The sequence below is a fragment of the Heliangelus exortis genome, chromosome 2 (assembly GCF_036169615.1).
Source record: "Heliangelus exortis chromosome 2, bHelExo1.hap1, whole genome shotgun sequence".
In the NCBI taxonomy this organism is placed as follows: Eukaryota; Metazoa; Chordata; class Aves; order Apodiformes; family Trochilidae; genus Heliangelus; species Heliangelus exortis.
The window spans coordinates 99479970-99505406 of record NC_092423.1 but is presented as its reverse complement, the minus strand read 5'-3'; the positions used below and the strand labels follow the sequence as shown (position 1 = coordinate 99505406).

At 39.1% G+C, this 25437-nt stretch overlaps 1 protein-coding gene across 2 annotated transcripts in view; it reads left to right on the top strand.

Annotated features, from left to right (window-relative positions):
* Positions 1-24745, top strand: part of RAB31 (RAB31, member RAS oncogene family) — a 66024-nt gene extending 41279 nt beyond the window's left edge. For both annotated transcript variants that reach the window (XM_071737149.1, XM_071737150.1), the window contains exons 4-7: positions 2509-2580; positions 4445-4551; positions 9027-9136; positions 20527-24745. In XM_071737149.1, coding sequence (XP_071593250.1) covers positions 2509-2580; positions 4445-4551; positions 9027-9136; positions 20527-20624 — 387 coding nt within the window. In that variant the 3' untranslated portion in view covers positions 20625-24745. The remainder of the gene's footprint in view (positions 1-2508; positions 2581-4444; positions 4552-9026; positions 9137-20526) is intronic.
* The last annotated feature ends 692 nt before the right edge of the window (positions 24746-25437 follow it).

Here is a 25437-nt window from a genome sequence, read left to right as displayed (position 1 = left end):
AGAATATTTAAGTAGATTATTTTGTCTTAAGTAGCAGGAGAACTACCTTCCCCTTCTGGTCACCCCTTTTTGTTTCTTGACAGAAGGAGGAGGTCAAACATAATTTGACATCCTTTAGCATTTGTTGCTGAAATGCTGTTGAAGTGATACATTTCCAAAAATGTTTCAAGAGAAGTTTTCTTTGTTTTCTATATTTTGCCTGCACCTATTTAAAAAGATTATTTCCTTAATTTTAGAAAAAAATCAGTAAACCTACCAGTGGCAGTAGGCTGTACCAGCAGAGATGTGCACAAAGCAATTCTTCCAAGTGCAGAGCTATTTGAGTGTGCAATGAACCGATGAGAATCTGGCTTCTACTGGTCCTGCCCTTCCTGCTTTTTCTCAGCCACACCTCCCCTCCCTTCCTTTTGGCTGAGCCTGGGGCATATCTGATGCATAAGCTGGTTTGGGAATCCATCTAAAAAGGAATCCTGCCAAAAAATGGTAGTTTGCATCCTGGATCCATTAAAACCTACTAGCTTGGGATCCAGTGGAAGAGGTCTGCTTTTCTTTTTGCCTTTTTTTTTTTTTTTTTTTTAATTATTTTAATTTTTTACTTTCTGACCCTAACACTGGCAGGATTCTTCCACATAGCTGCTATTATGAAGTCACCTGGTCAAAAGAAAAGAGAGAAATTCCCAAGATGTCTCACAGGTTCTCAGTGTGCTTTCTGGGTTGGTATTGAAGGAACTTGAAGCATGTGAATTTAACTGCATGGCTCCTGTGAAGTGTGATTGCTGTTATCCGAGAGCTCTTTGTAAATTCATTAATACCTTGTAATAGAGATTAAAACCAAATCAGCTTGTGTGCAGGGTATGTTGGTTTTATTTCCAGGAGTTTACAAACTGGGAGGAGTGTGCATACACCATGAAAGATCAGATCTTCCCTCTACAATTAAGGTCCCTGGTTTCCAGGGTACTTTCATGCAACATATTAGAAATTTTCTATGATGATCTGGAACCCTAAAAATTCTGGAAAGCATTTATTGCATTAAACGTGCAAATAATAAAGCCACACACAAAAAGCCCAGAAGGCACTCATCTACCCAGATCCCCCAGGGTCTTGCCCAATCCCTTTTCTACAGCCCATACTTCTTGACTGATTCCTCTTTTTCTCATCCTCCTTCCTGCTGTTTTATCCTATTAATGAGTTCTCCCACCTGCCTCTCTCCCCAAAACACTTCAGCACTTGACCATCTGTCACTGCTGCTGTGCACCCTTACTGCTATAAGAGAAAGTATCGACCTTGAGGTGGGATGTATGGTCTCTAATAAATAGCTTACAAACTGGTAAATAAACCAATTTTACAAACAACTGGCTTTATACATTGCACATAAAACAGCACGAAATATGGAGGCTGCTGTGTCTAAATGCTCAGTCTGTAAGTGCATTAGGTCATAGTAATGCACTTAGGTCACAGGTTGGACTTGATGATCTCAGAAGTCTTTTCCAGCCTCAATAATTCTGTGATTCTATGCAGTTCTGAGAAAAAGATCTTCTGTAGATCCGCAGAGATTTGTAATGCAACACGTAGATTTGTGCATGTGCACCGGGCAGTGAAATGCATACCTTGCCCTAATAATGCATTTGATTTAGGAATTGACCTCAGTTATCATCTGCAGTTTTATATGAAGCTTTTGCAGTTGCCTTTACAAATAAAAAATTGTAAAATGACTGTGTTGAGTACAGTGAGACTAAATGTATTTCCGAGAAAGATTGGTTTGGGTTTGCTTAAGACTAAGTTTTGTTGAATCAGCAGACATTTACTTCCTTTCTCTCTATAATTACAAGCTGAAATTGTAAATCAGCTGCTTAGTCATGGTAAAATATGAAAAATACTCTGTTCATTGGCAAGCTCTTGTTATAAAAATATTTATCGCTTGTTTGGTTTTTTTTCTTTAAAGGGTGTTTCCCTTGAAAGAAAAAGCTGGAGAGTAACTTGAACTGCAAGAACCCATGTTTTTTCAAAACACCTGTCACAGCACAGGACAACTAAACATGACAGGTTTTCCAATTTTTCTGACAAGTTAATTTTATCTGACTGATTTGCAGTGTTTTATAAAACTCGAACACAATCTAAATCAAATCAATTGTAACTGCAAAGCAACACGTTGCTGTTTGTGAGGGGAAGGGGTGTATCTGCTGTCAGGTTAGGCCCATAAATGCAGGTGATTTTCACATCAAAACTTGTCCTTAGAGTCCATGCCCTGTAATGGAAAAGATGCATTGAATCAGTAAGTGCTGATGGCGTAAATCCAGCAGGATGGAGCACAGCAGAAGTTAAGGGAGCTCTGCTTCCTTGGCACTTAAGGAAAATGAGATATGGGCAACCACCAAAGACATCTGTTCTCTGTGGTATGAAAAAAAGTCAGTGGTTCTGCCCTGGCAAGTCTTTGTGGCCTGAGAAAGTGTGATGATTCTGATTTATTAATTATACTTTTTTGTTGGGGGGGTTGTTATGTTTTAACAGTTTCATTCCTTGGCTCCAATGTACTACCGAGGTTCAGCAGCAGCCGTGATAGTTTATGATATCACCAAGCAGGTAAGGCCTTCTGTACACTTTGTGCCTGTGTTAACTCCTCTGCTTGTGCCAGAGTTGGAATCAAAATCCACAACTGCAGAAGTATTTATCTGTTAATTCCTGCCCACGTCAGTGGGGTTTATTTGCTTTGGTAGTTTGTGTAGGTTTGGATGGAGGTGTCCAACTGCCTTAAAAATGATATCTAAAATTCTACTCCCATGTTGTTTAAACTTCATCTAGACAAACAGTTGGAGATTGCATTTTGTCAAAGTTTCTTTGGATTTCCTCTGACTAAGTAGACAGGATCATATCCTGCAATACCTGCTCCCACCATCACCACCCGTGTGCTCTGAATTGACTTTTTGCTTCAAAAAGCAGCTGGATCAACTGTACTGAAATCCAATTGTTTGCATATTACTGATTTTAGGATTAACTGGTTTCAACTAAGCATATCATCTCATGATTGCTTTGCAGGATTCATGTTTTAAATTGGAAACCAGTAACGATGTGTTAGGTCTCTGAACTTTCCAAATCAATAGTGTTGAGACAATGAAAATTGTGTTTTCAGATCTTAAACGACCCTTGCTCATTTCTCATCCAGAGAGGGGGCTAGGAGGTTCTAGCTGAATTCCTCTTCCACTGCTTTGGAAAGAAATCCCTGATGATAAAGCTGAGTTAGAGGAGGCGTTAATGGGTGGGTGGTCTTGACAGTTCACTAGCATTTTATTCCTTTCCTGACAATTGAATTATTTTCTAGTAGGTTGAGAGGGCTGAGCTGGTTCTCCAGCACATTAGTGTAATGATCTGTGGTTGATGATGGTGGCCACTGTTGCACAGCAGTACTGTTCCCCATTGCTAATTTGCCATGAAAAGATGAGGAAGAGTGAATTGTGATAGATTGATACTTATTTTAATTTAAATAGAGTTGATTGTGTAATGCATTGGAATGGTAGAATTTTGTTTTGCCAACTTTTCTCCAAGAATAATGTGGAACTGCTTTAAGGCTAAAGGGGAGAAGAAGGTCAGTGTGTGATGCTGAATATTCAGCACTGACCATTAAAGCAGAGTGGATGGTTTTTTACCACATGACTTACAGTGCTCTACCTCCAGTGATACTGATCCAGCCCATTGCTGATTTAGACACAACTCTTATGTGCAAGTCTGAAGGGGAAAAATTATTTAAAATATTTTGGAGCTCGCTTTGAGTCTCAGTAATAATTTCAATCATGCATTGTAATTAGAATCTCTAGGAACAAAAGTGATTTTAATGCATTAGTTCATTTGCATAAAGAAATAGAAAATTTACTACTAAGAGGGAGGTAGCATCAAACAGTGTTTGAATTTTGTACTTGGAGGGAAAAAGCCAAGAGAATTGTCACCTCTCTGGTTTCATAATGGGTAAATTGAGGTTTACCAGATCAGGAATTCAGAAATGCAAGGGGGAAGAGAGTCACTATGAAAGCTCTCCCAGCTGTTACCAAAAATATGACAGTGATTGAGGTGGCAATCCACTGGACAGAAGCAGAAATTAAGACAGCTGATGCTCACATGAAAAATGAAGGAAATTAACTACTAGCCAAACTTTAAAAACTTGCTGTGGTGCTTTCTTCATCACTGCAAATTTAAGAAAAACATCCAGTGCTGCTTTGTTGGGGGGCAAAGGCAAGCAAAGGGGAATATGTCCAAGATGAAAAATTAATTTGAAAAAGTCTTACCACCTAAAGTTTGAAAAGCAGATTACATAGATACAAGTGATCTTCCTTGTGATCTGTGAAACTATTATTGCATTGATAGTGTTAAAGCTGTGTTCCTATAACTTCAAGAAATGAGCAAAGGCATCAACAAAAACTATACTCTTAGCTTATTTGTTATTTATTGTACTTAGGATTCATTTCATACTTTGAAGAAATGGGTGAAAGAACTAAAAGAACATGGTCCTGAAAATATTGTAATGGCCATCGCTGGAAACAAATGTGATCTTTCTGATATCAGGTAATACATCCATTTTCATGGTTCCTTGGATCGTAGAAACTATTGTTTCCTTCCTTCAGGTAAACACTTTGTTTCATTGTTATAAGAGTATATAGTTTTGGTCAAATCTATTGAGTCTTTCCTAACACCAGTGTTTTTGCCCATGTACAACCCCAACTTGAATTTTGTAATTTTTTGTTTCTATTTTAAACCTCTCTTTTACTACCATTGCTTTGTATTTGTACAATCCATACCCTTTAGCTGCTGCATCTTTGGGAATGGAAAAGTATTCACTTTTGTTTCTTCTAGTCATGTTAACAGATCCAGAATGTAGTAAGTGATGAGCAAAAACAGCAAGGTACAGATAGAAAGAATGGGCCTGTGGTAGAATAATGCCAGCCACAGAGTGGCTTTGAGAACTTGAACTCTGTGCTTTGTAACAACTGAAATGGTCCCCTAATACTGGGTGGAGAATAGTATATTGGAAGTTAGTATGTTGGAAGTGTATGGAAGATAGTATGTTGGCATCTCCTACATGATGTTTTCATATGCTTGTCAATATGATGAAGCTGAGTCCTATAAGACAAAACTAAAGGTGTCCAACTGTGAAATAGAAAAAAAAAAAACAAACCCAAAGAGAAAAGGACAATTATAAAAAAAAAAAAAATGCAAAAACCTGTTAACACAAACTGGAGTTTGCTTTTGTCTTGAGACTCACTTTAAATTTATGGCTTAAGTGTTCCCAGCAGTACAATTGCTTGATTAAATCAAGGGTAATAAGTTTGGAGATTGTGACAAATGGCACTAATAGCAACTGAATCCATAAGCAGCCCTCTCCCTGCTTTTGGCAGCATTTGTCATGGCAGCAAGCTTTTAAATGCTATTCCACCAGAGAGAGCTTAACCTAGGGACAGAAGGAAAACCTGCACTGCAGAAGTGTGGTCAGAATACAGGGTTTCCTCACCAAGTGAGTATGATCTTCCCACCACCTTCTTCTCAAATGCTCCTTGTTGTTCACTGATTGCTGATGAGCTGTTTTGTTATTCCTGCTCAACTAGTACAGCTTTTCCGTGCACAAATGTTTTGGCATTTGCATGGTACTGCTCATTGTCCTTGGTGAACTAATGTGATTTTGGTTGTTGTTGGGTTTTTTTTTCATAATTATGAACAGTTTTGAGAAAGCTTTGAATTCTGCTATTCTTTCTGCATCCCCCAACCATTTCTCTGTCTAAAGTCATCCAGTGATGTCCTATTAAAGAGGAGAAGACTATATATAGTAATATAGTCATATATATATATATATATATGTCCTATTATAGAGAAGACTATATCTTATGGGGTATGTTTTCAGAGTTCTTCCAGCAATCTGATTGTTTATGCAATACACGTGGCTCTGTGTATTCTCTGGCTGCTTTATGTCTTCAAATTGACTTCAATAAAAATTATTTTAGCTGAAATGTGTCACCAACTTATCAGATTATTTCAAATGAGTAGAAAATACATACGCCTTTGGGCACAATGAATTTAAAAATAAGATGATGTGAGCACTTGAGCAAACTGACATTTGTATGCATTTTTAGCATCTCTCTTTGGTTTTGAAGAACTTTTGACATGTTTTGCTGAGTATTAGAGAGACAGCTGCTTTTAAGACCAATGTGAATAGAAGCACAAGAGGACAGGCATAAGAGATCCAAATTGATGTGTATCTGCTATCTCTATGACTCCAGGAGACAATGCAAGGAGGAATGAATAGAAGCAATAAGAACTAATTATTTTCCTCTGGGAAAAGGCTGGCACTATTTCTCATAGCCATTGACCATATTACCTTCCTCATCTAGCATCTAAAATTTGGTTTTGAGCTGCCAGGATGGATTTGGGACACTCTGGGGTCATGCTGCTTTTTCTCAATGTTGTTAATAGGCCATCAGCAGTTCTTGGCACTCAGTTGAAGTAAATTTCTTCTCTTTGAAGGAATTTCTATCAGTAGAGAGGAAGTTCTGTTTAGTATGAATCCTAATGTCAACTCTAGTACTACTCAGTGTTTGGAAAATTTTTAAGTAATAGTCTCTTCCTTCTGATATATGTCCTGTCCTTCTGACAGGTCATTAGATAATGTATGCAGCAATAGGAGCTGAGACTTGAATGTTAAAATGTTCCAAATATCCAAAATATTTTTGAGCATTATAGAAGTTATAATCATCATAAAAGCAACTGAGAAGTTTTTTTACTGCCCTAGAAATATGGTGCACCTTCCTAACAAACCATGGTCACTGGAAACTGCCAGATCCTTAGTTAAGAGAATTCAGCAAAATTCCATACTGAGATCTTCCCTCTATTAGTCCACAATATTTCTTTATTCAGTAATTATTTAGGTAAACTCCAGGGAGATTGAATCAATAGAATGATTTGGTAAGGTTGAGACACAATAATTGAAAACTTTTGTAACATTTCTTCTTGTAACTTTCCCTGTAGTCCTGGAACAACACTTCCCCAACACTCCACTGTTTGTTACACTCCACTCTTGGTTCTTGCCTTTTTCCCTCTTCACTCCATCTTGCATTTATTCAACTCATCAGTTGTAGTTCAAGCATTGAGATTCTGATTGAACACAAGAGGAAAATTTTTCACGATGAATACAGTCAGACATTGGAATGGTCTCCCAGGGGAAGAGGTGGTTCCCTCTCTTTGGGAAGCTTTAAGTCTCAGCTTGATGGGGTGCTGAGACATCTCATATAAACAATAGTATTAGAAGGGTTGGACCAGATGATCCTTGAGGTCTCTTCCAGCCTTGCATTCTATGATTTTATGATTTGTGCTTTTCTTTTTTGACAAGGTAGCATTTTAGCAATGTTGACATCCAGATAATGATACCTCCATGTGATTCATGCAGCCCTCTTGGTGCCAGCAGCACCGGGTGCTTATTGCCCCTGTGCTGTGGAAGTTTTCAGACTTCCCTTAGAAATGTAATTGGAGAAGGCTAGGAACTCTTGTGTCACTTCCTCAGAATATTGTCACTTGCTGCTGCATTACCTCTTCCTGCTTTCTCATCTAAATTACAGCAAGTTGAAAGTCTTCATGACAATACCCTGTGCTCTCAAATTTCTCCCTTTACTTTTGTTTGCATAATATATTACATAGTTAAGTTCCTTTTTTCTTATCTCAAGGGCCAACTGAAGATGGTGATACCTTTCATAATAAAAGCAAAGGTGCCATTTCAGAAATAGGAAGAGAGGGATGCTGCCTTCCCTGCATCTTCCCCACTTAAAAGACATGCAATTAAAGGAAGCAAATTATAGAAACAAGTTCTGAATCCAGATGGTGGAATTGCAGGCTAATTTTTTTAAAAAAATTTGTAATAAATAAGGCAATTATTCTGCTTCTCTCTACACGTTTTCCATGAGCAGGAGATCTGATTTGTGTAAAATATATACCTTCATAAACTAATTGTGAAATTACATTGCTGTGCTACCACCCAGGTACCTTCAATTGAAATTCAAGGCATTTACACGAGGAGGAAATTGTACTAGGAACCTCTGGATTGGTACTTTGGAGCTGTGGGGTGAAGGAGCTGGTGCAAATTCTGCCTGTGCAACAGCAGCCACACGAAGCACAACAGTTGATGTATTGAACAGCTGGAAGAAAAGCAGTGCTGCCAGCCTGGTGTTTCAACATGTGCTCTGCTGACGGGGTGTGCCTTGGGTGCCTGTTAGTGTGTTCAGTCCCTTATTGTGAGCTGTTGCTCAGAAATGAGGAATAGCACTTCCAGATGGCAGTGGACATGGGCACATTCTGCTTTGCCACCTGGCTTGGGCAGAGACAAGGTCAGCATGAGGCTTGCTTTGTGTCCGAAGGAGAGGTCTTCTGTGTGTTGAACATTTGCCAGCTTTTGGCATATGAAACATTGGCTGCAAAATGAGGATGTTTTATCAGTGATTTTTAAGACAGTGTCACTTTGGCGTCTTTTCCCAGCAAACTCGGCACCCCCAGATTGCTCTTGACAATGTGCTTGGAGAAATTTGCTTTCATATTTGTTTCACAATATCTCTTTGTTTTTTTCTTGCTGCTTGCAAACACTTAGACATATGATGCTCATACAATTTTGTTCAACAATTGCACCCTGTCTTGTTTGAATACTTGGTATGGACAGTAGGGCTTGCTGGCAGAGTCAGCAGAGTTGTATGTCTTTCCTCTTGTGTTTTAAGGCTTTTCTTACCCAGATTCAAGTTAAAAAACAAACAAATGAGGTTGCCAAAGCACGGATTCAGCAGCAAATCCAAGGAATCTTGGTGAAATTTTGGTATTTCGAGTACAATTTAAATGCTTTAAGATTAAAGATAGTCCTTTTGTAGGAAAGAACAACACAGTAATGCTTTCTGATTAGACTGTATTTGAGATGTGTTTTTTTGGTGGCTTTTTTTTTGTGTGTTTGTGTGTTTTGGTTTTGTTTTTCCAAATAAAATTGTTTTCTTTTATTTCTAAATATTATTATTTTGTAGGGAGGTTCCTATGAAGGATGCCAAAGAGTATGCGGAATCTATAGGTGCAATTGTTGTTGAAACCAGTGCAAAGAATGCTGTTAACATTGAAGAACTTTTTCAAGGAATAAGTAAGTAAACGCATCCCCATTATATTTTAATTTCTTTTTTTCAACTGTGATTGTTTAGAGATCTTCTGAAAATAGTTGTTTTGGGTTTAAAAACTTCTTTCCTGAGGACATCAAGAAATGTATTAGGCCAGTAGTATGGCTGCTGTTTATGGAGATGTAAATGCAGAATGACTTTGAATACACCAAAGATAAACTGTATAGATAGTAGACACAGAGTAGGCTTAATCCTTCTAAATCTGTATATACATCCTATATATCTGAGTCATATCTTCTGTTTCAGACCAAGTCTACTGTAGAGGCAACACTGTTGATCTTATCATCCCAAGTGATAAAAACTTAAATGTTGAGAAATACGCCTGGAGGGCTGTGAGAAGTAGAAAGAAGTCATTGCAGTGAAATCTGTTTGTGTTCTGAGGGTGGGTTTTTTTTTTTTTTTTGTTTGTTTTGTTTTTAATTATCTCTAGGTCTTTTAAACAAAATCCAACTGACATTTATTATGAGGAGAAGAAAAAATGTCTTGTTCAGTTTGCCTTCTTGGGGTTCCAGTTTAAGTCTCTAGCTGTAAGTGGGAAGGACCTTGTAGGCTGGAAGGGACATCAGGGGACCTTCAGTTCAATGTCCTGCCCAAATCAGATTTGATTGTGAATTCAGGATTTTTGGGCGATTGTTTGGCTGGACCCAAGAACAGACATTCCACAAGTTCTCTGGGCAGCCAAGTTCAAAGGTTAGATATTCATCACTGTGGCATTCCCCCAGCATATAAAATCAGAACCTCTCTTGATTCAGTTCACAGCCACCATCACTTGTCCTGCATGCACCTCAGTAAAGAACATGGCACTGTCTTCTTAGCAACCCTCACCTTAGGTGCTCAGGTGGCTTTGCAGTCCTCTGGAGCCATCCCATCTCCAGAGTGAACAGGTCCCATTTCCTCAGCCTCTCCTCACAGGACAAATGCTCTTAGCCACCACAGGACAGTGGCCCCTAGTCATCTTAGTGGCCTTCCTATGAACTTGTGTCAGTTTGTCAACATTTGTCTTGTATCATGAGGCCCAGAACTGGATAAATTACCCAGCTTGTCTTAGACTAGAAGGGGATAACCACTTCACCTGACCTACTGGCTCAGCTCTTGCTGGTATGACTCAGGATGATGTTGGTCATCGTTGCTGCCAGGGCACATCACTGGCTTATGCTCAACTTGCTGCCCTCAGGTTCTTCTTGGCAGAGCTGCTGCCTGGGCAGCCAGTTCCCAGTCTGTCTCATAGCTAAGGTCTCTTCCTTCCCACAAGCAGGGCCAGGAACTTTCTGAACCACATAAGATGCCTGTTAGTCCATTCCTCCCTCCAGCATAAGGGCCTCTAAACAGCAGCCCTGGCCTCAAGGGTATTGAATACATCTCTGAGTTGGGTATCATCTGAGGGTGGAAATGGATGCATATTTCTTCTTCAGGCCACAGATAATAGGTATTAAGCAAGCTACTCCACTTGTGACTGGCCTACAGGTAGATTTATACTGTTAACCACTGGCTTTTAAGTCTGATGACCCAGCCAGTTTTTCACTCAGCTAACAGTCTGCCTATCTGGACTAAAAGATCCCAATTTGGCTATATGAGGATGCTGTAGGAGAAAGTATAAGTAGCCTTGCTATAGTCAAGGTAGACACCACCCAGTACAATCCCTCAATCACAGTTTTGGTCATGTTATTGTTTAGGGCAACTAGGCTGGTTGGACATGGTTTACCCTTGATAAGTCCATGCTGTCTGGTCCCAGTCACATTCATCACCTTCATGTGCTCAGAAGCAGCTTCTGAAAGGATGTGCTCCATGATTTTTCCAGGAAGCAGGATGAGCCTAACCAGCCTGTAGTTCCATGGCTTGTTATTGCCCTTTTTGAAGACAGAAACAACATTCACCTTTCTTCAGTCATAGGGGACTTCCCTTGTTCCCCCCAACCTTTCCAAAATTACAGGGATGATAAGGAGTGGACTTGCTCCCTCTGCATTCTTCAGCTTGTATGGGTTGAGATTTCTTAAAAGCTTCATGACTTGATCCTCTTTCAGTTCTGCTGGTCCCCTCCTATCGTTAAATTCTGGTTTGTGGGACAGAGGCTTAGGAGAAAACATATCCAGAAACTCAACTTTGTTTCCCTAAAGTCTGTATTTTATTTCATGTATTCTTACTATGTAGCTCATATTATCTACCACACTTTGCCTGAGAGAGGACGGGTTCAAGCAGTTCCTTCACTTGCAAGGGGGGTGGTGGTGGTGTATTTGAAATGTTTAAATGAGAATCAATATTCCTAGAATACCCTTTCTTTCTTTTATCTGCTTTAAAAAAGAAGCAGTGTGTAAAAGGAAGGCTGTCTGGAGGAACCAGTTCTTCCATAGAATAGTTTACTTGATCATCTGCCTCTGATGGTTGTGAATGTTCTCGCAGAAGAACTCATCCTTGGCACATAATTAGATAATTAGTTTCCATCTTTGATAGGCAGCTCTGCAGCTGGCAGCATACACTGTCCCTAATAATGGGTATAATAGAGGAGGAAAATCAGCTAAATTAAGTTTAGTGTGAACTAGATACCCAGGCAAGTGCACTTAATTCCACAGGCAATTATTTCTATATATAGAAATATTTGGTCTCCGTGGATATACTCGTGACCTTATCAAGTATTTGGCAGAGAACGAGGAGAGAGTTGGTAGTGTGTGTTTGTAGAAATACAGTGAAAACCAACTGAAAAATGCTTAAGTTGCAAGAAAATGAATTAGTATGTTTGTGACTGGGCAGAGGCTATGGAGAACTTTCTGATGGTTTACAGCACTTCAGTCTTTGTGCAGTTTCCAAAAAGTCAGTCTGTGCCTGGGTTGCATGGCAGCATTTCTGCCTTTTCAGTGTCTGGTGTCCCTCTGTGGCTGTGTCTCCTATCCTTTTGACTAATTTTATTCATGTGGTGCTCTCGAAGTCATGTTGCAGCTTTGGTTCTGCTTGCAAATTGCCTGAGAGGTCATGTCCTTCTCTTTTTTTTCTCCTGTAGAAGGGCACGGTGCAGCTCCCCAGCTTCTGAACAGAGGCACAGCAATGTCTGTTTACCTTGGATCTTGTAGACAGACTTTGTGTTGCCTGTTTTTTACAGCCTGGATTTGGAAGGGTATTTCAGTATGCGTGAAGAATTTCTCTATTAAAAACCTTGAAATTGATACACTAAACAAAAAGGCTAGACTACATTTTGATTTAGCTAAAAAAAATTACCTCCTGCTTCCTTATGTTTTTCATTTCCCAGGGGTATTTTAACATAATCAGTTTTGCTTCCTAAGGTGTCTAACAACTGTCTCTTTTCCAGGGAGTATGTTCTGAGCAGAAACATGAAATAGTATAATGGGAAAAAATTACTCAACCTAATGTTATGAAAAAGGCAGAAAATAGAAAGGGAACTGGGCTGTTTTGCTGACAACCAGATAAATCTTGAAAAGAATTATCCAGATTATAGGCAGATCACTTAATTTCCAAGGTTATTATATTGCACTGTTTTAAAAAGATTTCTTAAAATAAGTTTCTCTCAGGATTTGAGGGTTTGATTGCTTTGAGTGACGACTTAATAACACAGTCTTCACAGAAATTTGTTGTCCTTGATTGTACTCGAAGATACAAGATGTGGAAGACTGGGATCGGTAAATGTTTCTGATTTTTGAAGATGGAGCAAATCTGGCAGGAGAGGGACTCTGCAGTCAGTGTCCTCAGGCAAACAGGGCTGAGGAGGCAGACTGAGCACAAGAGTCAGCCAAGTCGGCGTTGTCTGCAGTGGAGTTTTCACTGAGCTGAGTGATGGGATGCAGCTCCTGACTGCTGTACCTCTGTGATTTCAGATGCCAAGTCACTACACTTAACCTGGTTATGTTTAGCAATGCCTGACTGAAGGCTTGCTGTGGTTGTGAAACATCACATGGCTGCTTTATTTTCTGTAAACAAGAAAAGAATATTTTTAGTACGCTTGTATATTCACCACCAGGGCTAATTTTTTCCACTGTCTTTCTTGAAAGGTTTTTGACATAAAAAGGGCTTAAGATTTTAGTGGAGGCTTTTTTTTTTTTTATGTGTTCTTGTAGTTTTTTTTTTTTGTTTTTTTTTTAATAGCTAGGGATAGGATCAAATGCTATTAATTTCTTATTCCCAGCCTTAGACGAATCATAGGCACAGTGGCTCCTTGTTGCGGGTTTATACTTCTGCAGCAACAAAAATGCCAGGAATGTATTATCTGATCACACTATAATACAGTATAAAGTTGTGCCTGTGCAGGGGGTCATACCAGTTCTCTGTTGCCCCTTCATGGTTTGGGGCTTTAGTCCACTGAGCACTGCTTGTGCCTTGGTTGGCAGCTTACCCATCAAAGCCGTCTGGTTTTCAGTGACTACACAAGCTGCCCCCCGTGCACTGCCATTTAGTAGCAGTCACACCCTTGCAATAATTTTCCAACAGCCATACTTAACGACTCAAATAAGCCTTAGTTACCTTATTCAGATCTAGTACACGCCCAGCTGTTTCTCTTCAGCCTGTGTTTGTTGCCCGCTACTGTAGCGTGAAGGTGCCCCAGATACAGAAGAGGAGATCATGTGAAAGCCATCTGCTGAAAATGATAGAGGTGAGACTGTACCTCCCAGCTTAATACCAGTCAGCATCAGTAGGTCCAAAGGTAAACAGGCAGTGGGATGAGTAAGCTGCTCAAGAACACCTAGCCAAGTGAAATATGAAATAACCTTCTGCTTAAGCAACAACAAACAAAAAATTACAGGCATGCGTTGCTTTTTGAAGCCTGGCAAATGATGTGCTACCAAAGGGGGCAAGATGGAAGCATTTCAGCATCTTCTGTTGAGGATGAGAGGGGAGTAAGGAATAAAATCATCACCCTATGGAAAGTGTGTAAATAGTTGTTAGCATGCTTGGTGTTACTGATGCTAGTACTACGAGAAGGAGAGGCAGGCTTATGTTTAAAAAAAATCCAGATGACTATATTCTTCCTAGATGAGACTTCCTAATTAGAACAAAGAGTTTTCTGTCTCAGGATACAACCTTTCATTTGGTAAATGCTCAGTTATAAATGCATGAAGCTATTGATTTTCTGATGCCTTGCCAGCAGCTCATATATTGAATATTTAATGTAACCCAAATACTTGTTTCCTAGAAATACTGGGGAATTAAAAAAACAACAACAACAACAACAAAACAACAACCTAACCTCTAGAGTTTACAGTTTAACCAGTTGTATACTGAACAAATTAGAGAGGTATGTGTGAGATGTCTGTCTGTGGAGGAGGGAGGATGCTTTCCAATGGACATTCAATGTTTGCACAGGCTCAGTTGGACTTGGATGGGTGGCACTGCAGATGGACAGTTTTCAAGCTTTGTGAATAATGAATGTGGTGGTTTTCATCCTGTTATCTGCTGATTTGAACTACCTTGAAGAAGTCTGTGAAAGATGTTAGAAGAATCCAAAGTATATTTATGTTACAGAGCAAGTCACATATACAGTTCTTAAGTTAACCTAAGCTCATAATCAAATTATTGTAAAGGATGTTTGTGAATAGCCTGTGAAAGGATGGAGAATCACTGCCTTAACTCTTATAAATCTTTGAGATTAAATCCTTTACAGTGTATGCTTCCTGTATTTCAAGGATTTGTTGTCTTCTTGCTTTCTAATTTTAATGAATGAAACAAAACTTACTGGCCTTTGTACTACTCTTAAACTTGTGAGGATCTGGATTTCTCTCAACCATAGGAAAGCTCTTCAATATAAACCAGTAAATAAACCACCACAGCCCGAAGTTAATTATAGCAGGACCTCAAATCAAGGTTGGATCTCTTAGTAATTAAAATAATTAGGCATTCTGTTGTTTACTTTGATCCATATAAGAGTTAAATAATCTTGTTTTTTTCCCCTGACAATTTTAATTAAATGAGGAAAATATAGTCATATTGCTGCTTCCACTATCAAGAATTCAGTGTCAGCATTCTGTGCTTCTGTTTCAAAAAAAACAACAAATTAAAAAGTGTTGTTGGTTTTGGTTTTGGTTTTGTTTTTTTGGCTTGCATGGAGATGCTATTAGAAGTATTAAAATAATTGCAACTTACCTATGTTTAGTTATGCAATCCTTTCATTGTAAATATGTGTTACCTTGCACAAAAACTTAAAACATGAAGTTAACAACAATCATCTGTGGCAGCTGGGCAAATACTGCAAGTGTGAGGAAGAAAAGGAAACTAGGAACTGACTAGTAGGCCAAGCTTTATACAAACCATGTTAGAGACATGGGGAACATGGGACCAGTGAAACAAGTTTGAACGGATGAAAGGATTTGGGGAGATAGGACATGTGACTGTCACAAGTCCTACAGGTGCAGAGTCTTATAGGCAAATGCCAGAACTGTTGGCTAAGACTGCCTGCTCCATTCTGCCAGGCCTTCATGGGTGGCTGTGCTTTATCAGTGAGGTTTATAGACAGCAATGCTTTTGCAGGGGCTCATTTTGCTGTAATGCAGCTACCAATTTTAGGAGGGTCTGACCATTTTATAGCTGTTATACTGCTACTTGAAGAAGCCTCACTTTTCCCAGGTGAGCCACAGCAGTCACATTGTCAGGATGCTGCTCTGGGTTTCATATCTTGTATTAATGAGTATATCCCCTTCCTCCAGACCCCTAAAATATGAAGTTGCATGCAGAATTGTTGTAGTTGTGTTAGGTAGTAGAACTGTGCTTCTTTTAGACTCAGACTTCATCACCTGGATGTGCCAGCTCAAGTTGATTACATCTGATTTCATTTCCACTATACACCAAGTGAGTCTATGTTCAGTGCACTATTGTGTTTATTCCTTTATCAAAATGATAATCAGCTGGGGTTTTTTTCCTACACTCAAGTTAAAGGCTGTTTCCAACCTTTCACACAGCCTTGTACAGGTCAATGATGAAATTAGTTTCATGTTAAAAAAACAAATGAGCAAAACCAAAAATCCCAACTCCAAGCCTCATTTTTCTGAGCTAATGGATGCCACATCTTGCAAGTGGTGCGTTGCATTCAAAAAGGAGGAGAACAGATTTTGTTACTGTGAAGATGCATTGTGCTTCCAGCTGCAGCAGAGCAATCCCCATCTACCTGCCTTCAAATTCTGCTTGCAGAGCTCTCAGTCCTTGTTGTCTATCTTGCTTTCCTGCTCCAGTTTGCATTTGTTTCTCTTCCCAATTTGTTTACCTCTTGTCCCATCCTCCCATTTCCCAGTCTCTTTGCCTCTGACAGTCTCAGAACCAGGAGCTGAAACTCCACCGGGCATTGGAGAAGACTCTGACCTTCATCCTGGACTCAGCCCAGCTCAAATAAGCCAGAAAGAAGGAGATGCAATTGATTTAGTGCTTCCCACCTGTTAACCTGGATTCATTTCAGAACCATGGCAATTATTGTAATCCTACATTTGAGCAGACTCTTGTGATGCTTACTGGTTTACATACCATGGTGTGTTTACTGGAATGAGATCACAGGGGACACCAGGACCTCTGCACAAATGTGGAGAGATGCATATTTACAAACAGTTCTTATTGCACGAAATCTGTGGGACATAGTTCATTTTCACTAATGCTGACACCAAAATATATAATCAGATATTTAAGTAATACAAGTAAAAAATAGAATTTTTAAATTGCAGTCAGTGGACCTTACTCCAGAGAGAGGTCTGCAGATGTGAGTGCTGCAAATAGAGTGTGGCACTGGTGAGGCTGCACCTCAAGTACTCTGTTCAGTTTTGGGCCCCACTACAAGAAGAACATGGTGGTGCTGGAATGAGTCCACAGAAGGACAACGAAGTTGGTGAAGGGTCTGGAGAACATGAGGTGCATCTGAGGGAACTAAAGTTGTTTAGCCTGGAGAAAAAGAGGCTGAAGGGGGGACCTTATCACTCTCCACCTGAAAGGAGGTTTTAGCAGAGTGAGGGTCAGTCTCTTCTCCCAGGCAACAGGACCAGAGGAAATGGCCTCAAGTTGCACCAGAGGAGGTTTACTTTGGCTATTAGGAGAAACTTTTCCATTGAACAGGCATTGGAACAGGCTGCCCAGGGAGGTGATTGAATCACCATCCATGGATGTGTTTAAAGGACATGTAGATGTGTCACTTGGGGACATGATTTAGGACTGGACTCGCCAGAGTTAGTTTAATTGTAGGACATGATGATCTTAAAGGTCTTTTCTAGCAATAATGGTTCTGTAAAAAAATCATCAGTGGGAACTATATGGAACTTTAATACCATCTCAGGAATTAGTATATCCCTAAGTTCCTCATTTCACCAGTTCAGCTGTAGAGCTCTTAGATAAATGTGTGTGCATCTGTTTTTCTCTGTGCTATTGACTGTTTCATCTGGAATCCTAAGATGTGCTGTTGGTGGTCTTGGGCAACCTGGCTACTTGTGTCCTGCTCTGTAAAATGGGGGAAAGACTCTATTTGTGGTCTAGTTTGTCGTCATAAGCAACAGAAGAGTTTGATCTCTAAGGGACCTTTTGAGCTGACTGTGTCTGAGGAAGAATTGTCTCAATGTATTTGTTCAGCAGGAGAGTTGCTGGGCTGGCTGCCAGTGGACTTTTCATTCTTTCGGAAAGAAAGAGCATAAATTAACAGTGCTGTAGATTGTCTGATACCTGGGTGCCTTTTATTCTCTGGAACAGTGAGATATACTTTTAAAATTAGTATAGACTTTCTAAAATTAATTCAATTTATGACCTCCGTTGATCCTGAGTCAGTGCTAGCTCTATTTGAGTTGGTGTCAGCAATATAGATGCCATATTTATCAGGAGCTGAATGACAAGCTGTGATGATCGTGTTGCTTTTAGGTAGCAATAATGATTGAGCTAGTTGGGAGGCAGGAAACGTAGGTGCAGGCTCAGCACTTCTCTGCTCGTCCTTAGTGTTTTGTTGCTGCTTAAACCTTTTTGTGTTACAGCATCTGTGGGGAGCCTTGCTGTCAAGGAGGCCCAGGGAGAGACAACTGCTCAAACAGATTTCTGACTGATTATTTTTCAATCTCCTTCCCCCAGCCCCTTGTGAAAAATCACTGTATCACTGTTGAGCGAGTTCCCAGGTATTAGACCAAGTTTTGTGCTCCTGGGCATCAGGTAGATAGTAAAAGCTGCTTGGGCAGGGCTAAGTCTTGTTACTAAAACTAAAATGATTAAACCTGATGGTTTAATAAATCTGGTAGTAAGAGAAATATTAAGTGGGAGAAAACTCACCTACTGAAAAAAATATTCTTAACCTTGTACTAAATGCAAGGAAGGGTATCCAAACAGCAGAAAATGTGGCTGGTTAATGACAAATAGGACTTATGTTCAAAGGCCATAATGACTAATCAGCAAATATTATGTCTAGAGAGGTTTTTTTCTCTTTAGTATTTGTAGTTGTTATCTGTGTGATTTTTATCATTTTGAGAAATGAAATAAATCAGTGTGATTCTTAAGGACATATATATTGTGTCCTGGTCTGAACTGGATGAAGTGCTTACTGCCCTTGAAGCCTGCAGTGGTTCTGCTCCAAAGATAAGCTTGCTTGCTTCTTTGCATATGCAGCAAGAGTACTGTGGAAAGTCTTGAAACTTATAAGAAATATGGAATGGTGAATGAGAAACAGAGACAACATGGTTGTTCAGCGTGGATTTCTAAAATGAAAGTTAAGCGAGTTTGGACCTCAAAGCTCCCCTCTCCCAAACTTGCTGTTTAGAAGAACCAAATGTTTAAAAAATATTTGCTTAGTTATGGAAATGGCATTTGTAGATTGCAGCTTTTTTTAGTTACATTGTGCTGTAAGTCAGGTTGACAGGGACTGGGTTTGTCTGGGACTGAACTGAAAGCACTTTTGAAACAGTGGGTACCTAATGCCAAAGTTCTGTCCAGCTCTCTACAACAACAGCTTTACCTTCTTGGGAAGTCTCTCACAGATACTATGTTCTTTGTACTCTCTAGGATTTTAAGAATTAGTGGATTCTCTTTATCTCCAGACAAGAGAACTAATGCATCTAACAGCTGTGTCTATAACCAGCCATTCTGCTTTTTTTATTTTACTTTGAAAGGATGCTTACAATCATAAAGTCCAAACATAATGTAAGCACGGTGTGAAGATGATGTTTTAGTGACCTGAATAGAATGAAGCATTTTAATGTCAATGCTTATACATGCTTCAGCCCTCAAGATACTTGTTTCTCACTCTCTTGGACCAAATACAGCATCTTTAGCTTAGTAATGTGAGGAATTTCCCCTTCTCATTCAGTTGTGCAAACACCCAAGATAATCTGCTTTTAAAAGTCACTCTTTCGTTGCACAAGGTACCTGTATAGAACTGACTGAATAGGAGATGTGAAATTTTGATGGGCTTGACCAAAGGTAATTTGGGCACAAGTTTTACAGATAAAATATTGCAGTTTGATTTCACTGGCATCGGATTTTACCTGAATGCTTTCATCTCACTCTCCCACAGCATCCCACCCCCCCTAAGTAATTTGTAGGACTTTGGCAAAGAACATTTGGCTAAAGATTATGATGAGCTGTTCACAGGAGCCTGATGCTCTCTGGAAGTGGAACATGACAATTTTAACTCTTGTTATTTAAACTTCAAATTGTCAAGGTAATGAGAAAGTGCATTACCAAGACTGTAAGCTCTCCAAGATGCTGTTGGAGAGATCATACATGGGTTTAATGGAAAAACCAGGAGGGAGTTGGAGCAGTGCCTTCTGCCTCTGGGAGACACCACGAGGTCTCCTGTCATTGCTTAAACTCTTTTAAACATTTAAAATAATCACCCCATAAGGCGATTAAAAAGTCAGAAGAGTCTGGGGAGGGAATGGTATTAAGTAATCAAAGTTGTCAATTGAGATGGGTACCCCACAAAGGAGGGAGGGATTCAATTAAAAGAACAGATTTGTTTTTTTTTTCAAGTATAGGCAGCATGTGTTTAGTTACAGTGCCTAGTGAAACTCTAGGGTACAAGGACTAAATGTCATGAAGATTTAAAACAGGCAAGATTTTGTTAAACTAGCACCATTCACATTTAAGTGGAATTAGGAGAACCCCAAGAATTTTCTTTCTTAGTTGTCAGGTGTTCAGTAAGATCACTGCTTTTTTTAAAAATACATGGGTAGCATCATTTCACTATATTTCATTGCAATGTACTTGATGCATTCTCAATAGCAATTTTTTAAAATGTGAAAATCTTTCATAAGCAGGACGCAGGGAAAAATATTTACAGTACACAGGAGATGGTTGTTTCTGGTGAAGTTTCACAGATGTCATTCTTTTGCAATCTAAATTGTTCCCACTGTTATCTGCATGTGTTGTTACTACATCAGGAAAATTGAATTCACTCTCTCCTTGTGTGTTTCAGGTCGGCAAATTCCACCCTTAGATCCTCATGAAAACAGTAATAATGGAGCCATCAAACTTGGAAAGCAGACTTCACAGATGGGTAGGCGGTGCTGCTGACCCAACTTGATCTTTTTAGATTTACTTGAAAAGCAGCACCATTTGCTTTTTCGCTGGGAAAAGGACTTTGTGATCTCCGTGATGTGGCTTCTTATCTTGAAAGCCGTAATTTCAATACTTCCCATGAGCAATAATGCGAGGACCAGAAGCAGAAAGCTTTACTTCAAAGAGATTTTGCAAAACTGAGTTGGAAAATCATCTCTAATATCCTGTCAGAATTATAATGTCAGAGTATTCCAATTCTCTGTTTAAGCCAATGACTATTGTCCTTTTATTTTAAATAAAAAGATCCTTTTATATACAAATTTTAGATTTGCTGGAAAAACTTTTCTTCTTATATTGCAAAGTGGACTTGACAGGTTTTTAGAGTTTTTTCTTTAGTAATAGGGTGGAAAAAACACCATAAACCCTGAATTTTGGCTTAGTGTTTCTCTAGCATCTTTCTAACAGGACTCTGCTTCTGTATCTGTCTAAATTTGTAGCTTCATCTCATACTTTCAATAAACATCAGCAAGAAATGGACTGAATTGCTAACTAGAAAAAAAAAAACCAACAACATGGATCCAAAGGATGAGCAAGTACAGTTTCTACAGGGTAGAAGTCAAAATCAGTGTCAGGAGGTGCTGTGTATGTGAAAGAAGTTGTCATGAAGGACACTGCTGGACTCCAGGCAATTCGCTCTCTGCTCCAGAAAGAAATGAAGATGCAGCCACTGTGCTTTCCCTGGACTGGTTGCCTTTCCAGGATGTAGGCTTCATTAATAACTGAAATTGTAAAAAGAACATAAATGCCATCTTATTCTCCTCTACGTACCAGGTTTACTCCAGATCTGTGCTCCAGACCATAGCTGTCTCTGCTCAAAGATGCCACTTCCCTGATTTCTAAGAGAGCGCCACACTGCTCCACTTCTTTGTGGTCTCACTGCAGCTTTCCAAGAAGTCTTCAAGTTGGAAGAATTACATTTCTGTACAAAAACATCTTAAGAGAACATAGTATCATTTGGAGTCAAAGGCTGGACTGTAATAAAACAAAGGAAAGTGTTTCTTCACAAATGCAATTCTGTGAACATGTGGAGTAGTCTCACATCCCGCGTGGGGATGGGGTATGATGTTACTGCATGATACCTTTGAAGCTTGATGCACTTGAAAATATGATGTAGAAAAAAAATGTGTCCAATTGGTGGTTGTGAACTAGAAATACTGTAGAACTGTATGTGTTTTCCACTTCCATCTTTTATGGATATGTGCAACTGATGTGATAAAATATGAATTTCTCAATTTCATTATAAATCGGAACTAGGGTAAGAATGCAGGCTTCAGAACCAAAGCTCAGCCTGCATTCCACAATACTTATTTATTCTCTTATGAGGAAAATTAACTCCACTGCACATTTGTTTAGGGACTTATGAAAAGCAACCTAATGGGAAAAACAACTTTTCACCATAAATCATGGACAGGCAGGCTAGAGTTGGGTTTCCATGTTTATACAGACCTTATTGCTTGGTTGTGAGACTGCTTTGAGAAAATGGCAATACTTATTAGGGCTTAAGCCAGAGCCAGATTAAATCAACAGGTGTTTCTTTGTCTTCAGAGGGCTTGAAGTAGCTATAGGTGGGAAATATCCCACTGGATTTTTTTCTAAGAATCTAAGCTGCACTCTTTGGTTTTTTTCACATACTTCAGAATCTTTTGAAAGCTCATACTTGAAAATATGCCCTTGGATAACACAGAGACTCAGACAGCTACCATGAGAAAGGATTTTGGGTAAACTTTCAGTTGTCACCTGTGCTGATACATGATCCACTTTACTGCTGCTTTTCAGCAACTATTTAACAGATAATCCAGGGTTATTTAAGTGAAAATTCAGCAGTCACCACTGTTGATAGTTGGGGAGGGAGACAGGATCCTTTAGGGAACATTGCATCCCATCCTAGTACAAGTGAGTCTGCCAGGAGTGCCTGGGCCTTTCTTCTGGCTGTGGGAGAAGTTAACCTGTCCTTCAGGGCTAAAGAAATACCAAACTTCTCAACATCACAGATTCATATAATTTATGAAGTCTATGACTGAATGCTGCAAGACACCTGGTTCTTCCTAAATAAAACCAAGTAAAAGCCTAGATTTGTTGCCAAGAAAATAAGGTAAAATCAAACCCACATTTTTAAAGGTGCCATATATTTTAATTCTACATATAGTAGTTATGCATAACAGATTTTTAAGCTTTCATAAATCTTTGTGGCATATTACCTTTTTTTTTTTTAATGTGGTATCTCAAAACTCATTAAGCATTATCTGAGATGTCTAAAGGCATTGCAAGGCAATTCTATGAGTACCTTGCATTCTCTAATTTATGCTTGAACTGGCAATTGATGCTGATTTGTATGGAATAGATGCTGTCCTGAGCAATCAGCTCTCACAGCTGCCACTGAGCTGTATGTGAATCAGAACAGGTTTATGAGTTTCATGTTAAAATAGTTCAAAATTGGAAGTTGTTACAGTGATGTAGATGTTGAAATTCAAGTGCAGAGAAAGTAAGATGAAAGATACTTTTGCATTCGGTAGGCCAAATCTAAATCACTTTATTCTGCTTTAGTCAAGAAAAAGATTTTAAAGAATAAGGATACTGATTGTATAAATTATTGAGGCTTGGGTTAAGGTGAGCTTCCGTAGGGAACTCTAAAGTCATGGGTGAAAAAGTAAGAGGCCACTGTGCTGTGCAGAGCAGCTCACATTTTCTTTCCCAACAGGGCTCATCTTTTGGCAGTGAAGTTGCCCCTCTGCTGTTCCTCATGGCTGAAGTGCAGCTTTAACCTTCTTCTTCAAATGGTGGAATGGTTCATTTGAAAAGTTGTGATTTTTTTCAAATCTAAAATTCACAATTTCTGCTTCCTTTTGTTGCCTGTGTTGCTTAGAAGTACCACCACTCTTCATAAACAGACAGAAAAATTATATATAAAAAAAACAAACCCAACCTCAAACTCTGAGTCAAAGGTTTCAGCAGGAACTGGAATTCCTTTTGGTAATTAATGGCTGGTGAAAAGCTAAATTACTGCACAGGAGCACCTCACTCTGTAGCTGATCTGCTCTAATAGTAATAGTAGTAATAATAATAATAACCCTGCAGTTCTAGGTTGGCCAGCTGGTGCTGGATTTGTCCAAGACTGTTTTTTTCAAGCAAGCTGGCAGCTGGACTGAAGCACAGGCTGCAGTGCCAAGGATGTTTGGTGGAGCTTGTTTGCACCATGACTTAAGACTGTGTCTGTACAGTTGTGGGTAACTTGTTTTTCTGGCTTGTCATGAACTAGTTTAAGAGCCAGATTATGATGGAACTCCTTTTCATATATGCTCTGCACATATGTGTGTATATAAGTAGAGTTTTATATTGTTAGGCTGACATGTAGTGGTTTTTCACTATATCTGGTTCTCATATACTGCACATTGTATTCTGTAAGTATACTTTTTATTAATGATCACTTCACCTTTATGAACTTAAAGCTACCAACTGAAGCGGGGAGATGGAGATACACAGAGGTACAATTGTTGACTTGCCATTCTTATGCATGAAAATGGCATATTGTAGAAAAAGTTTGTCTTTCAGACTGAGAAATTTGAAAAAGGGCCATTCTATTCAAGAACTGAGACTCAGCAAAAATTTTTGTTCTTGGTCCAGCACGTCTGTCTGAAGTGCTACACTCTGGTCTGTGCCAATACCTAGAAGAGTTCTGTATCATCCCTTGTCTTCACTAATTCTTTGTGGCACATGGTAATAAGTGTGACTAGATAAATTATACATGCAAGCACTCTGACTATAATCTGACCTTTTCAGTACAGTGATGATATATTTCACTATCCTACCCTTAATTATTTAAACCAGAGTCAGTGATAAATTGTCAGTTTAAAAACATCTACTAAGTATTCCTTCTCTGTTTTGTTTATATAAGGGCTTTGACTGGGCTGGACCCACTCGCTTACATGTATGAGATGCTGCAATCTGTTAATACTTTACCTTCTGTTTGACATATTAATTGTATCCTACCTAATAATATTTTTTGCCCTAAAATGTAGGTTTTGTGTTTTAATTAACCTACAATGAATAATGCTAATAAATATTTTAAATACTTCTGATTTGGAGATGTCTGGTTTCAATAAAACGGAACAAAACGGGTCCCATTTTTCACATAATTTGCTCTTGAAAAAGGGCTGTCTGCAGTCTGTGGATGGCTTACCTGGGATTTAAATGCTGCTTGAAATGTGTGCTGCTGGCCTTTTAGCAGAAACTGAATGCCTTCCTGAGGGATCCTGCTGTGCAGATGAACAATCAAGAACCAGAAAAAGATTATGTGAAAATCCCTTTGATAAGTTATTTTATTTCTCCTTTAGAAGAGAAGTACCTGAGTGGCCAGTATCAGCTTGGAAATGTAGAACAGTAGCTGTCAGTAAAAAATTAGCTTACAGCTAACACTTGCTTTTAATAGCAGCCATAACTGTGGCTCATAAGACACTTCCTCAGTTGTATGTTTTTATTTTAGTGCTGCATTTAGGTTTTTTACCCTACTTTATGTCCTTGAAACTTGTTTTTAGGGGTTAGGAACCCCTAAAAAGAAGTATGCAGTATTTCATAACTCTTTGTACTATTGTTTCAAGAGGTCTTTTTTGCATTCTGGTTCATATTTTCAAAGTTGTTACCATAATGATGAGGACTGTGAATCAAGGGTTAGAGATTTTAAGGAAAAACAGGATTTTGGAGCAGCAGTAGTTTTTTAAATACCATGATATAGTCAATGCACACCAGTACACAGGAAGCACAAGAACTCAAC